This window comes from Micromesistius poutassou (genome assembly GCF_964030765.1).
Source record: "Micromesistius poutassou genome assembly, chromosome: 5".
NCBI lineage: Eukaryota > Metazoa > Chordata > Actinopteri > Gadiformes > Gadidae > Micromesistius > Micromesistius poutassou.
In genome coordinates this window covers 6,115,870-6,132,330 of record NC_140275.1, presented here as the reverse complement: position 1 = coordinate 6,132,330, position 16,461 = coordinate 6,115,870, and the positions used below count along the sequence as shown (strand labels likewise).

Sequence of the window (16,461 nt, the reverse complement as noted above, 5' to 3'; positions counted from 1 at the left end):
CGTCAAAGTCCACAAAAGGATATGCACACCAGACGTGGAGTTGCTGACGTGACGTCAGTGATATCCTGCCCTCCTTCCACCAGTACGTGGACGTTCCCACAAGAAAGGAGAACATCTTGGACTTGTGCTACGGCAATATTCCCAACGCCTTCGGTGCCCGGTCTCACCCACCACTCGGTTCGTCTGACCACAACGTCATCTTCCTCCTTCCGCAGTACAAACCAGAACTGAAACGCATCTAACCAAAAATGTAAAGCGCCACCCAATGTTCAGAGGATGCCATGGCACAACTACAGGGCTCTTTTGCCTGCACAGACTAGGACATTTTCCAGGGCAGTCTGGATGAAAAGGTGACACTAATCACGGACTACATCAACTTCTGCATTCACAGCACCATCCCAGTGATGAGTTTAGCAACATGAACACAAAACAAGCATTCCAGAAAGTAAAAATACTAACCGGCCAACAAACAACACAGCACAATTTCACAAAGACAGACCCACTGAACTTTGCCAACTCCCTGAAGAGTTTCTTCAACCGGTTTGACACCCAGGATTATACCGCCTCCTGTGAGGATCTACTCAAGGCGCTCCCCTTGAAGAACCCCAGCACCCAACCTTTGCTCAGGAGGATGTACAGCAACAGCTGGCCAGGTGCAAAATTGGCAAGGCATCGGGGCCAGATGGCATCCCGGCAAGGGTGCTAAGGGTGCTCTGTGCCATGGAGCTCTGCCCAGTCTTCCACTCCATCTTCTGGGAATCATACAGAACAGCTAAAGTTCCCACCCTATGGAAGACCTCAACCATTGCACCAATACCCAAAAAACCACGCCCGTCAGAGCCCAACCACTTCCGTTCAGTTGCACTCACGCCCATAATAATGAAGTGCATGGAAAAGATCATGCTTCACCTCATCCTGCCAACCATCGGACCACAACTGGACCCTCACCAGTTTGCATACAGGCCGAAACATGGGATAGGGGACGCAGTGGTATGCCTCCTCCACTCACTCCTCCACCATCTCCAGACACAACAACTTTGCATCAGTCCTGTTCGTCGACTTCAGCTCTGCATTCAACACAATCCAGTAGCACCAGCTCATCAAGAAGCTCCAACATCTGGACATTATTCCACTCCACATTCACTGGATATACAATTTCCTCAGCAACAGATCACAGGCAGTGAAAGTAGGTACAGCAACGTCATCAACCCTCATCACCAACACCGGAGCCCCTCAAGGCTGCGTTCTCAGTCCATTTCTGTACACCCTCTATACAAATTACAAACGAAAATGTCATTACCACACACAAACGTGCACATCAAAGGCTTTATGTCATACGCAAACTGAAATCACTGTCTGTGCCCCCCACTTCCTCTTACTCCTCTACAAAAGCATCATCCAACCAATCCTAATGTACTGTTCCCCCTCACCCTGCTCACTGTCACCAGCAGAAACAGACTCCTCAAAATCCCACACACAGCATCCAAGATAATGAACCTCCCCACGCCTGGTACGTTTAATAGGGGGGGGGGGGGGGGGGGGGGTGTGCTCGTGCCGCCCCCCCTGTAATGCCGCCCCGGCTGCCCGGGTCACCCGTACCTAAATCCGGCACTGGATATAGGGTATATCTAGACTGGAGAAAAGCCCATTTTAAAATAAGTTTTGTACCCTCAGCCATCATAGCACTGAACAAAAATTCCATCACTGTATATTGTCCATGTCATGTTTATTCCTGTCTACATGTTTTTCTGTGGTGAGAGGGTTTGTTATCTGTCATGTGGGGGGTCATGGATGGATGTCATGATTGCTGCGGTCTATATGTTTTATACGTTTTTCTGTGGTATATGTTGGAAGAGGGTTTATCTGTTATCTGTTGAACATGTGGACAGAGACAAACAATTATCCCCTTGGGGACATTATGGCAGTGATTGACACCAGCTAGCATGGCACGTGCAGCGCCTCCGTGACCGGTTTTAGTAGAGAAAGAAAACGGCAGGAGTGCTCTTTAGTAGTACTTGGTAAGTCTTTTGACTTACCAAGGAATGTCAAAAGACTCATGTATACCCATATGCAAGAACAAGGTTGTGTTTCATAACTGTGCAGTTGCACAGCAATAGCGATCCTTTTCACGAAATTTGACCTAAACAAACTATACTTTATATGATATACTTTATATATTCCCCTTTTCTTTTTACGACCAAAAATTATATCTGACCTTTGTTGATTTTGTTCACAAAGTTGAGTTTGATCGCATAAAACCACCATAAACAGATAATCCAGTGCCTGGATCCAATTTTGCAACTGAACATGGTGTTTACAATCAATGGCTGAGAGGTTTCTGAGGAATTAGGTAAATTGCCTTCAATCAGAATACATGTCCTTCATCGCCATCTGGTGGGCATATGGTGTACTTGCGAGTGTTTGGCTTGGTGTCATTCAATTATACGTGCCCTGAACGTTCAATAGAGGGCTCTAGTGTCAAAATTGTACTATAGGTTCTCAAGATATCTACCTGTTTGTGTCTCATAGTACTATAGGGCTACAACTGATAATGACCAACGGATACTTATTTCAGGTTGAAATGTTATCTTCCACTTATGCTGTGTTCTAGCTTTATCTACTCTAACCAAGTAGTATGTGTGTCTGTGTGTGTCTGTGTGTGTGTGTGTGTGTGTGTGTGTGTGTGTGTGTGTGTGTGTGTGTGTGTGTGTGTCATATTATCATGGAGCGTTCGCGATAAACATTTTCTTATTAAGTGTGTTTACATTAAGTTACAATAAAGTTATAGCTACTTGGTATATGCATGCTTTTTTAAGGCCCCTTTACAAAAATATGAAGAACAAATACCAAACATTTGAATACAAAGCCTGGTTACAGGATACGCCAGATCTTGAACAAAAATGTCACAAAACACTGATGCGTTGCATCATAGCGTCTGCATGCTACTGGTAGAAAATTGTAGGCCTACCAGCTCCATATGTGTGACCGTGTGAGGCTTAAACCAACCTGAGTTGGACATTAGTTAATCACATGCATATTAATACATGTGTTCATATGCATGTGCATATGAGCACTGAACAGTTTAATAGCCAACATTTCCACAACAAATTATCATAAAATAATATCTGATTGTCTAAACGACTACAGTTGTATGCATGACAAGGTTAGGGCTTTGCAGCAGGTGGCAGTATAGGACCAAAAACCCAACCCTTCAAACCCGCAAGACACCCTCACATCAATTTGGGGCCCCGATTTCAAAGCTGAGCTTACTTTAGTGCGCAAAAGTTTACCTGTTTTTTCCCCTTTTTTCCCTTCTGCTCTATATTTCCTTTCCATGCTGAGGGCACAGTATTCAGTTATGCATTTGTGTTTCTATGTAGATTGCTGAAGTTTGCTGCTTTCCATTCAGTCGACTTATGATGTTGTATTGTGTGTGTGTGTGTGTGTGTGTGTGTGTGTGTGTGTGTGTGTGTGTGTGTGTGTGTGTGTGTGTGTGTGAGCCTCAGAGCAGCAGTCCAGCGTGTCTGATGCTGCATGGTGAACCCGATAGACATGAAGAAGACAGGACTGAGGGGACAGGTAGAGAGGACTAAAAAAATACTACAATTATTTCATATAAGATAACCCACACATAAAACTGACATGATGCATTGAAATGATTCCAAATATGTAATGGGTTAACATTGTATTTTTTGTATAAGTTAAACTAACAGATCCTTGAGGTGGATTTTTCATTTGGCAAACGTTGATCCAAAAAGTGGTAGTATGAGTTTTGTGCTGTTCATTTATCCAAATTCTTCCATCACTGAAAAAAGTGGGAAGGTATGGGCCTGAAACTCCCGGGCTGAAAATGGGCCCCACTCCGACCCTGCTTTAACATAGTCTTATTCATTCCGATGTTGAGATGATGGAACTTGTTTTTCATATTGTTTATTAATCTTTGACCTATAGGACACCGAGGCCTTCGCTAGGGCACAAACCTTATAGGGCACATTTTTAGACTGAAATATTGAAAATGTATGATATGATCAGAGGATGGTTTCGCTCCATCGACCTCTGGGTTATGTGCCCAGCACGCTTCCAATGCGCCACTCTGCTTGAAAACAGCCACGAGGGGACTTGAACCAATAATCCCCAGCTTAGGAGGACAGCGTCTTATCCAATACCCCACTGGGTTTTCAAATATAATAGAATAATGTGTATGCATCTTCCGTATTAATATTTATTTATTTATTCATTTTATTCAGTGTTAACAGAAAAATCACAACTCGAACATGGATGCAAATACCTTTTCATGGGCCCAGCAGCAGAAAGGGGACGGGTTGGGGGGTGGGGGTGAAGGTTAGAGTAGAGGGGAAGGGTTTAGGTTTGGATCTAAACTACTGAACTTCTCTTCGAGCCACCATTCTGTTCCAATACCTGCAGCAGCTGTCATCTCATTTGAAAAGAGTGAGGTACACAGTTCAAAACCATAATAAAGAGAGGCATTATATGCTTTAATTTCAAAATAAATATGTACAGTGAGAATTCAATTCAGTAAAAAATATATATACATTTATTTTATACAGTAATATTCCAATGATTTACAAAAAATCGTTCAATTAGCCAGGTTGCGTCAGTCATATGGAAAATCTGAATATGATAATGATGTACGCAGCTTAACTTTGCTGTGTTACTAAACTTACTAAAGTTATTTTCCTTTTTATTTAAATGTACATTAAGCAAGTTAGATAAAAGAATACATTCCGTCACCTCATTTTAAATACCTTAAATACACACCTTTTACAAAAAATGCAACTTACAACGAAGCCGAGAAATAATTACAAGATATTATTTACAAATAATTAATGAGTATATAGTGTTTGATGGCAATAAGTCCTATCCCAAGATAATTTTCTTTCGTTCTTCAGTACATTTTGTCATTATGATCTCTTTGGCCTTGTGCGGCTCGTGGTAAGTTTGTTCCTGGAATGGCCAGGTCAATCATGTCTCTTACACTGTAACTCGTAACAAAAAAGGATTAAAATAGAAGCAACAAGGGTACATTAAGGTGACAACTGGACCTGCATATTAATGAGAGATCAGAGCTGTTAAGGGAAAATATTACATTTAGATTTAGGGCATTTAGGAGACGCTTCTATCCAAAGCGCCTTACAACGGTTAATGCACACATTCACACCCCGACTGCGGAGTCAACCATGCTAGCCAATAGCCAGCTCATCGGGAGGAATTTGGGTTGGGTGTCTTGCTCAGGGACACCTCGACACTAAGCCAGGAGGGGATAGAACTAGCAACCAGCCAACCCGCTCTACCTCCTGAGCTAAGTTTACCCCAAATTTAACGTAAGACAGTATAATATGGTTTAATTCTAAATTCATCATGAATATCCCTTAGTATACCAGTTTTATTTTATTTGGGCAAATAAATCCATTTAAATATATTAATTTAATTGTAACACATACTGGCACAAAGTCTTATATTGGAAATCGCTGTCGTGTTGTACAAAGTACATACTCATAATAGGTGGAATGAAAGAACATTAAAGTAGACAATTGGTGCTCTCCGTTGATCCATCGTCAGCGAGTTACCCTCGCTAATTCCTGGTGGTGATGTTCCCCCTTTGTAGAACAGTCAGACGGATGTCCTTGGCTTGCGTATGACAAGGTGCACAGGACCATCGCCGGCAGCCTTAATGAGGTTCCAGGCATCATAGTGCATGAGGCCAATGAGGGGGTGGCTGTTGATGGCAAGGACCTCATCCCCCACATCAATGGCCCGGGACAGCTCTGCCGCACCCCCTGTGGTTGACAAAGTGCTCTAGGTTACCGATGCATTGGCAGTAAACTAAAGTCTACACTCCTTGACTGATGCATGGGCTGTTTTCCAACGCACTACTGTGATAGTATTGCAACCGTTTCACCTTAAAGGGTCACATTCTGCCATTGGCCATTATAAGAGAGTACTGCTTCATAAACATTTTGCGAAACAAAATGGATCTGCAACAAACTCACTTCCTGCGAAAAAAAACATGTTACCAATTACGTCATTGGTCCGGGTTTGCGTATTTTGCGGAAAAGTGATTAGTCCAACATCAAAGAGTTGATGTTGCAGCCCGCAATTCTTCACAATGTGCATATGAAGCAGTACTCAAAAATTGCCCAGCATGAGAATCGTCCATAATTTGACTCCTTAGTATTATTAGAACAATCAAATATAGCCTACTTTGAAATAAGAGCAAGGGATAGAAGACAGCACAACAAACATTGACCCATTGATTTAGTAAAAATGTATACATATATATATATATCTTACATATATAACATACATTATCTAGTTTAATATGATTCATATCTCATAATTTAGACATTTTCTTGTAATTAAAAAAATGTGTTTGAGTCTAAAGATAGTATGTATCTCATAATTACAAGGTATTTCTGTGCATGTCCTGATAACGACTTTTTTCTGTGTGATTTTTCAACAAATTAATGCAATACACTTCTGTAGAATTTTCATGAGGAAAGCTTTTTACCTTTAAAAATGCGTTTGACATGCAGTGGTCTGTCTCCCTGGGCCGAGGCTCTTCCACCCTCCAGACTGAAGCCCAGCCCAGCAGAAGTCTTGTGAAGTTCTACCTTCAGAGCCCCATCAGGACCTACTTCAACTACTGACAAAATAATGAAAGGTGTGCAGTGTAAGATCAGGACACATGGATTCAAACATGCTGTTTAACATAGTTAAAACTCACTTGAAACTCAAAACAGCATAGTAAAAAAATCTCTTGATGCATGTGTCCTCATGCACTACCATATCCAACGCATAATCCAATGTTTGAATTGGTGAACATCTGACACTTTAAAAGTCTGTATATTATGGTTAATAGTTATATTTCTTAAAATAAATCAGGTGTTTGTATTTGCACACATTGGCCACATCTCACGTTATTCTGACCTGCTCCACCCTCCATTGAGTTCTTCTTGGTGCACAGAGAGGGCTGCGTTGGCTGGTGTAAAACGTCATGGCATGGAGAGCCACCGTGTTCACTTTCTTTGCCTCTGCAAATAACAACTATGGTCTGGGTGAACATCCGGGCTTGATGGAGATGGAACAATGCTTCTCCGTGGGTGGTTCCTTCCAGGCTTATGCCGTTGATGGAGAGGATACTGTCCCCCCGGCGAATGGTGCCCTCAAGAGTAGCAGTCCCTTTGGTGAACACGCGGTGAACCTTCCCAAAAATAAAATGTAAGTCAGTACATTCAGTCAGTATGTCAGTAGAAATAATTAATATGTGGATTATCCCTGTCAATTGTTAAATGAATCATTTACACAACATTGACCTTTGTGTTGAGTGAGATTGAGATTGGGTTTGAGCAAGATATTCAACTCATACCTGGTCCTTAATAACAAATAGCTGATTACCCTGTATGGCCCTTTGGATAACGGCATTTGCTAAATAACTAAATAGTATATATTTTGTTAGTAATATTTGTACTCACGGTTATAGATTTCTGCTCAAGGTCCACTCCACCAGCAATACTAAAACCCAGCCCTGAGCCCTCTTCTTTGACGAGGACAACAAAGAAAGTATCAACTTTCACCTGTAGAGAGTGAGAATCCAGGTCAAGTCCAATTACTGTGCTAAGGTCATTAAGGCATTATACTTATAATGGCAGAAAATTTGCTTAAATAATTGTAGATAAACCAGTCTGTGATTGAGATAGTTACCTCAGATAGAGCCTTAGTTTCTTGGAGAAGGGACAGCACATCAGATTTACTCCTCAACAAGGACAGCACTGCCTGAAGCCTGCTCTGGTCCAGAGGGGAATTTGCCAACTCCTTTAGACTGTAGGACAAGACACCACTTCAGGAAAAATACAACATTTTCTGTACTTTGATTCATAAATACATATATTAATTGTTATATGCGGTTTTTTTTATCAGTTTCAACATCAGTACGTGAAACATCAGATTCATCTTACCTAATTGACCAGCCGCTGAGATCTGGGTGGTAGCCATCTGTTCTGGCGTGTTCCTGAATCGATTCTTTCACGGCCCTTGGATTGCCTTCTATAACAACCCCCTCTGTTTCCATTTGGTCAGAGCACTTGTCAATGTGGGATTCTATCAAATCAGTAGGCTGTATCCCTGGGTCAGTTTTTAAATCCACTGCACTTGGATTGCTTCTGAAGTCCTCTGTGCATAGCTTGTCTAATTCAGGCATGCTGAGCGCCCTGAGCTCCCGCATTTTGATGCGGGAAAGGTTGGCATGCCCCCTTGCTTGCTTCCGTCTAAAGATAGGTGGTGTTGTTGGGCTGAGGCCATCAGTAGGTTTCGGACCTACATCCATAATCTTGTCCTGGGTGGCTGTGTTGCCGTCTACAGGGAGATCAAAGCTAGTCAAAGTAAAGCTTGAAGGAGATTTGGTGAGACATAGTGAGGAAGGTGAGGAAAGGTTGAAGTTCTCCACACCAGAACTCAAACTCCTCTTCAGTGCGCGACCGTCGATAGCGCTGACTAAACCCATGTAACCAGACAACCTCTGGTTAAGTGAAGGTCTGCAACTTAAAGCGTAAGCTGAAGGTATGTCAATGCCTTTAACTACTGGCTTTTCAAAACTTGCTAAATTTTCAAAAGACTTGATCTTTTGTTGGACTGAGAAGGGATTAAGTTCCACAGAAAATGCACCATCTGTAGAAAGACTTCGTCTTTCCATTGCTTTTACATACAGTCTTGACCGACTGGACTTAAAGCTTTCATCTGTCTCTGGTGTTTTGAAAGGTTTAGTACTACTATCACTTGAATGCATCTCATTTATATACTCTGTTGATTTGACTGCTGCCTTACTAACGATGCCATTTGATTTGGCCACACTAAGGATCGGGCATGGCAATATAACCATTGGAGATACACTACCATTTGGGCTTCCAATATTTTTGTCTTGCAAAACTGTGCTTTCAGTTGAGCTACTTTGCTTTATAGTCATAGGTTTGTTTTGTGTGTTATGTTTCTGACAAGGTGTGGGAGATGAGGTGGAAGACAATCTGACCTCTATAAATGTCCTCTGTGTTGCAGATGTCTCTTGTTTACCGCATGTTTTGGCAGAGACTCGATATCCTTGCTGGGGTTCACACTCTTTTGCCTTATTGTCAAATGGTGCTACCTCTAATGTTCTACCAGGCAGACTTGACTTGCCTTTAGCTTGGCCAATATTTAATTTGGGGGACGCAGGACAGGTTATCTCCAATTGTTTAGCAACTCTTAACCTACTGGAAACATCAATTTTCTTTGGTTGTAGTTTGGGTGACTGACGAGGGGAACAGTGACCACCTCTAGTGACAGGGCTTTGTGCTCTGGTGGGTAATAGTACAAGTGGCTCCTGGTGCTTGTTTTTATTCTTACTCGTCAGGCCTTTTAATCTTGGAGCAATGGTGTTGGGTCTATTTTGAGATTTCTCCTGGGGTTTAGTTTTGCCTGAAATGTTGACACAATTTGATTCTGTTGCCCTTTGCAGTGGACTTGTGGTAGTATTTGATATAGTCCTGCAGTTGGGAAGAACTCTTTCCCTTTCATTGTCTCCTATTGACTGAGAACTCAACAGTGTTGTTTGAGACTTGCTGTTGTCTGAGCCGGTAGACTTTGCAGAATCTGCTGATGCCAAATTGTTCACTCTCTGTTCATCATGTCTCAATGAAATTGCAGTATTTGATGAAGACTTCTCCATCTCTTCGGGATTTGATACTGGGAATTGCTGGATATTCGATGTTGGGGCCTCTGTGCTATAAATGCTTAAACACACAGAACTTGAGGTCTCAACTTTAGAACATGAGGAGGTATTGCTGTGGCCCGCTGAAGACTCCAAGGGCACTGGAATTGAATCTGTGGAAAACTTGCAAGAATCATGACAAAAGGAAAGAGTAGGTTCCCCAGACAAAGTGACCCCTGAGGCATGGGAAATATTTAGATGATGATCTTTGCTTGTCAGTGAAATTAATTCAGGGTCCTCCAGTAAACGAGAGGTCTGATCAATGTTTTGCTCTACATTTTGGCCAGTATTCTGAGGAGACAACGTCCCTTTTATTAACTTTTCCATCTCATTCGCTTTACGAAAACAAAGTTCAACTTCCTCCACATCAGAGTCCAGTTCTTGGGATCCTTCAAGGTTGGCAGTTTTATCCGCAGAATGACCGTCAGTGATGGAGTCACTTTCTGAATCGCTATCCATCCCAATATTGTACATGTGTTTAGAGCCGTCATCTGACCCCTCTCCATTTGAGGAATTAGAAAGTAGAACATTGTTCTCTTTGAACTGGCCAAAATTTCTGGAGTAATTGTTTAAGAATCTTGTCCCCACAATCTGTAGGCCACCCTTATTACTTCCTGTGTCCTGGTTGGAAAGCTGCACACTGGGCTGTGTTGGTGCAGAAACACCAACACTCCCAAGTGGTTCGGGGCCACAGGGAACCGGTTCATTGGCTGATGGTTCAGCAGGGGAGCCACTAGTAACATCAGAGGTCCCAAAGTCACCTATTAGAATGGCTGTATTTGTGACTGGTATTGGAGAATCTTCGTTTGGATGAACTATGGGGCTGGGATTCGTTCCTGATAGGGAATTTCCTGGACCTTCCGTTGCGGTTGGGCCATGGTTTTCTTTCTGGTGAAGTCTGGGTTCATCGTCTTTATTGGCCCCATCAAAACTTCCTGATGACATTATCAAACTTGAAAGCCGGTTTACAGCTGTGTGGAAAGATGAATGATGGAAATCATTATTTCATTAGCAGTTGTTCATTAGGGGCAACCGATATCTTATACTTATTTTTAATGCAATCTTAAGACGTTGATCATTGAAATTAGACTCAAATTAAACTATGTCTAGGCTCACACTGACGTCACGTCATGTACAAATATCAAGTTTAGCCAAAGCAATAGGAAATACTACAAAACACGGTTATATAGGAACTGGAATGGATTGTACATCACCAATCAACACTTTAAACATTTTAAGCAGGGATGCTTATTAAAGAGGTGATAATAAAAATAATGTCTAAATGGTCAAATGGGTTGCTACTATTTGCTACTAGGCTACTTTTAAAGGTTCCTAATATTATACCAGGCATACAGCGTGTAAAAACAACTAGGTAATCTACCATTGACTACTAAGGGCAAAATGAGGAAGATAGTCACCATGGATACAAAGCCAGCTGCTTGCAGTTCCCTATTGGACGAAGGGTACTGGCAGCAAGGGAAGTGTGATCCTACTTGTTAGTAAGACAAACTGCTCTATTGTCTCCAAATAGTTGAAAAGACGTTTGAAAGACGTTTTCCGTTGATGCTAATATTTTCCTCAATTATTTATTATTCAGTATATGACTATTCAATTAGAGAAACCTTTAAACTTTCAACATAGACCTCTGAAGAATAAGTCCCACCTCCGAGGCTCCGGATCCCTCGGTCAAATGTCTATGGGAAATAACATGGGGTTTTTGAATGATCGTACATAACAAACTGTAGGTGGCAAAGAAGTAAAAGCTGAGTCACATTTTCGACTGGGTTTTGGATTGTTGGTGCCGTTAAAGTAGTAAACGATTATTAATGCTACTTTAACGGCACCAAAAATTCAAAAACCCAGTCGAAACTAGATGGAAAAATTGTGTAGTTCAAAACGTGATGCAGCTTTTACGTCTTTGATAAACCCCATGTTATTTCCCATAGACATTTGACCGAGGGAACCGGGAGCCTCGGAGGCGGGACTTATTCTTCAGAGGTCTATTACTGATGAATCCTATTTGAGACAAGCTATATTATATCTGAGAGCTAGATAAGCCAGGTTTCTTAAAGACATATCTCTATGACACTGGGGCTACATGTACATGTGAAACAGCAGACCTAAAATCACCGGTCCTTACATCCCAGGGTCAAGAAGATTTTTTAGATTCATACCTGATACAGGTCTCTTGATTTCCAAGGAGAGCATTTCAGGAAGGTTACGCATGAGATCACATATATCCTGATAGTTTGATCCGCAGACCTGCAAGTCCCCAATCACCACTATTTCATCTCCAACGCTCATTTTGCCATTGGATTCCTGGAAAAATAACAGAATTGCCCAGATTAACGGCAATCATCATAAAACCCTTATCCACCTACACAAGGAACAAACTAGTCATGAAGCATCCTGAAGTAATGAAATGGCATGATGATCCCATCAGGAATATTAACCCTTTTAAAGTAGACATCTATATTTATGAAAGATGTAAGGCATTTTAGATTTTACGCATCAGATTTTTTGCTCAAAACAAAATCATTGTCTATAAGGTTCTGGATCATCTATATGATTCAAAAAGTGTCTGTGTTAGGTTTGCCACCCACCAACCACTTGAAGGATTAAAATTGTCCAAAGTAAACACATACCCTTTCAGCAGCCCCTCCTGGTCTTAACGCAGTGATGACCACCTTCAGCGGGGATGACTTGATCTCCAGATCAAGGCCAAAGGTTTCTTCCTTGCTCTTCCTCAAGAATACCTTGTCAATGGTGCAGACACCGGCCAGTTCGCTGCCCTCTGCTCTCCTGCCATATTGAAGCAAAGGCTTAGCCAGGGCTCCACCTGAGGGTGTGTCTTGGGATTGGGATGGGGAAGACGTTGAAGTCAGAGGAAGATCCACGCCTCCTTTGAGCTTTGGGTGCGGGCCGTTTTTGGGCACCTCAATGCTCATCATGCTCTTGACACGCATCACCGCTTTGTGCTCCAGCTTCGGGGAGCGCTTTGACTCCAGCTGTCCACCGTCGCGGCTGACCTGAGGGTCTTTCTTTACGTCCAGCTTACTGGACACAAAGCCACCGTCAGCCACTCTGCATGCATCGAGGTCAAAGGGACCGCGTATGGGTGCGAAGGGCGACTCTGAACCGGAGGTCACAGCAACGCTTTCCTCAGACTCCAGGGAGCTGCTGTAGAAAGGCGTGGGGGCCTCGCTCCTCCAGAGCTGTCGCAGATCCCCCCCGTCGCGACTGTCCTCGTCCACCTCTACGGACGACGCTGCGATAACCCTCTCAGAGTGGTTCTCGGGTGCACGGGAGGCATGTGAAATGCTAGGGTCAGCCGTCCGGATGTCGGTTGTCCTGCGCGACGGCAGCGAGCCTTCAGCATCCCGGGGGTGCTCGTCGCGGTCGTCATCGCTGTGGTCCTCCTCGTAGCAGAGCACGCGGCGCTGGCGAAGGAGAGGGCTCCGCACCGAGGAGGGGCTCCCGGTGAGACTCTGCTGGTGCTTTAGGTCCACGTGGGGGTTGGTTACCGCAGGGCTGCTGCTGTTCTTGAGGTCTGGTGCCTGGTACGTGAGGCCACTCTCTGCTTCTGTTGAAAGAGGCCATGGGGACGATGGAGAATGACTTTTTAGAAGTTATCCAAGTAACTATAATGAACCAAGAAGCTTGAGCATCCAACATCAAATCAAGCTGTCAAATTAATAGATTTACTATATATGTATTTGAACCGATGGAATTGAACAACCATGGATCACTGATCTGTTTATTAATCTTTATAATGGACCAGAACATTACCCCGTTGAGCGATGGGGTGATCTGCTGGGGTCTGATGGGGTGCATCATAGTCAGAAGAGCCCAGTGTAGTGGACGCAGACAAGGTTGAAGGGCTGGTCACTTCCTGGGAGAAATACTGGGAAAGCTCAGCCTCAGAGCTCAGGGACCCCTGCTGTGAATAGAAAACATAAAGTGTATTAGTGTATTTTCTGTTACTTTCTTTTCTTCAAAAGGAAGATATTCAACATATTAGTTTTCTTATCTTACTGAAAACTTTCTTTATCTCCCCTATAACAACTATTGGTCACCAACTATGATGATATATATTTTCAGGAGTTCGACACCGTGGGACTCAAGAGCTTTCTGAAATTCTTACCCTGCTGGCTGGTTCCAGAAACCGCTTCATGGTCCAGCTGAGACTGGGCGAACCTTCTCCCTGCTTGGCCTTGACCGTTGGGGAGGGACTTTTGGAGGGCAGACCTGTACATTTCAAATACAGAACAACAGCTGTATATCTAACCCGACGACTCCTCGTTTCAGCATGTTTTGCATGCTCATTGTGGGAAGAAGTTTGCCCAGAATATGAACAGTGCATAAAGGTTGTTCAAGGAGTGCCCTGGGGAAACTGTGGAAACTGTACCCTACCATCAGTTTTTAAAACAGCAAGAAATAGAGGAAAACACAGACCTAAAGTGTGACAAGAGTGGCCGTCCTTGCTTGTGCTGTCCCGATGGGTGGAACGAGCGATAATATTGTCCATCTCCTGCTCTGACACCTACCCCAAAAAGGACAAGCAATCATTTGAAAAGGGTTTAAAGGAGAGAGTTTTGCTGTGTTGGGTTATGAGTTCTCTTGATCACGTCCATACATGCATGCATTGAGGTGCTGTAAGTGATGCACATGATCAGTGACAAATACATTTACATTGTTTCTATCATGTGTTTGGAACATTCCTTTACATTAGAAAGAAATCTAGCAATGTGCATGTGTTACTGGCCTGAATAATGTCTAGACCAGGTAGAATCACTGGAGATTGATCAAACTATGTTGACAACTATATTCTTCTGTATTTCTAACATACTGTATTTGGTTTTTCAGCCAGTCTTCATGAGTGCCCCATTGGAGAATCAGTAAGCAGCAAAGGGGAGAAGCTGTGACTCTTACCTTTGGGTTGGGGTGTCTGCCTATAATGAGGCTGACAGGCCCGGGGCCGCACTCACTGAGGATAGCATAGGCCTCACTCAGTGCTACATGCCGCAGGCTAACGGAATCCACCTCCAGTATCTGGTCTCCACGACTACAGGGATGGGTTTCACACAGACAACATTTTGTTATGGATGATAGGTCTCGTATACGATAACTTTACACAATATCTTTGTTGAATGATTGTGCTCCATTTAAAATTAAGTCAGTAATTCAAATATTTTTCAGTTGCATTTAATAAAAAGTTAACATATTGTGTTGGTTGATGTTGCGCATTGCCATCTACTGGTCAGGAAACAATTATTTTGTCAAGCGCATTCTTCTGCACAGACACAGTGGCGGAATTACATTGCTCCTGATATATTGTTTGTATGATATATTGTTGTTTATATTGTTTCACCTTCTTTTGACAAAGGTTATTATTGTAAGTTGCATTGGATAAAAGCGTCTGCTGAATTCCCTAAATGTAAGTGTAAATGTAAATGAATATATCTCTGATATGATTGCATTTGTTACAGAATTTCATTTTAGAAACGTTTCTATTGTTTTGGTATCACATGACAGCTAGCAGTTACAGCAGTAGATCTACTCACTAATGACCTCTGTGACCTGTAGCCGTTGCCAAGGCCAAGCTATGTTTTCATGCAGTATATCAGCGTGTTTGCTTTATACATTGGTAGACATTTTGTGTTCACATAGTTATGTGAATGAGTTTAACTAGTTTAACTGAGTATTAACTAGCTGTCTAGCTCTGAACAAAGAACACACTACAAGGGCAGCATTATGATACTGTACTTAATCTACTTTCAAACACCACAGGAAATGAAAACACACAAAATAAACCAAAGCAAACAAATCAAATCCTCATTCACATTCTGCATGAAATCAGTCGACAAAAACAAAATGTATCACAAGCACAAGTAGACGGAGGGCAAACAGGAGACGATGAGAAAGGATGGGAGGAGGAGGAGGAAGAGGAGAAGAAACAGAACATGAAGAGGAAGGAGCAGGGAAGAGGGGAGCAGTGCTGCCTCATGTTGTTAGCTGTGTGCTGATCTCTCTAGAGAGTCCTCTTTTAGGTCAATTTCAGGCTTTGATTTGAGTGTTTTTCAAAATGACGAAAAGACCCAGGTCATCTCACCTGAGCCGGCTGTCCATTTTGGCCACAGAGCCTGGCGCTAGACTGTGGATGTAAATGCCGGGAGCAGAGTGTTCCAGGGTCAGGCAGCACGCTCCGATGCCCAGGCCTACTCCGGGCTCTGGAAATGAAGATGAAGTAGATGATGTCATATCCTTTCAAATTGAAGACCTTGGTGTCAACAAATGATGTCACACTGTACCATTCATTTCTCAATTAGTTAGATTCTTTGAAAGCTTTTCAATGTTATCTTGCAATGTATTACCAAGACAAGACAATAACTGCAATAACACAAGCCACATTCATCTGCTCTTTCATCACATTTATTACGCTAGAGGCAATGCTTTGGTAATAGCTCATGGAAAATATTTGAATTGTATAATGCAGTAACATACATTAAGTGCATTGCACAAACAAGTGCAGACAAACTCTATCTACATATCTATCAGTTTTCCAGCTTTCTAAGCTGAGTCTCAGGCCGCTCAATCTTGAAGTGAAGAGTTTGAAGTACATACAGATGTTGCATGGATTTCAACCACACGCAATGCTACTCATGCATTATTGCAGTTAGTAACTTGTAAAATGACCAACC

General features: G+C 42.6%; 1 protein-coding gene across 1 annotated transcript in view; it reads right to left on the bottom strand.

Moving 5' to 3' along the window:
• Window positions 1–5,631: 5,631 nt before the first annotated feature.
• Window positions 5,632–16,461, bottom strand: part of pdzd2 (PDZ domain containing 2) — a gene marked incomplete at both ends in the record, with an annotated part of 39,377 nt that continues 28,547 nt past the window's right edge. The window contains 13 exons of the mRNA XM_084467963.1: window positions 5,632–5,798; window positions 6,530–6,664; window positions 6,949–7,222; window positions 7,494–7,595; window positions 7,723–7,840; window positions 7,977–10,731; window positions 11,935–12,079; window positions 12,406–13,343; window positions 13,550–13,700; window positions 13,905–14,008; window positions 14,216–14,303; window positions 14,693–14,825; window positions 15,873–15,990. Of these exons, the coding sequence (XP_084324089.1) occupies window positions 5,632–5,798; window positions 6,530–6,664; window positions 6,949–7,222; window positions 7,494–7,595; window positions 7,723–7,840; window positions 7,977–10,731; window positions 11,935–12,079; window positions 12,406–13,343; window positions 13,550–13,700; window positions 13,905–14,008; window positions 14,216–14,303; window positions 14,693–14,825; window positions 15,873–15,990 (5,228 nt within the window). The remainder of the gene's footprint in view (window positions 5,799–6,529; window positions 6,665–6,948; window positions 7,223–7,493; window positions 7,596–7,722; window positions 7,841–7,976; window positions 10,732–11,934; window positions 12,080–12,405; window positions 13,344–13,549; window positions 13,701–13,904; window positions 14,009–14,215; window positions 14,304–14,692; window positions 14,826–15,872; window positions 15,991–16,461) is intronic.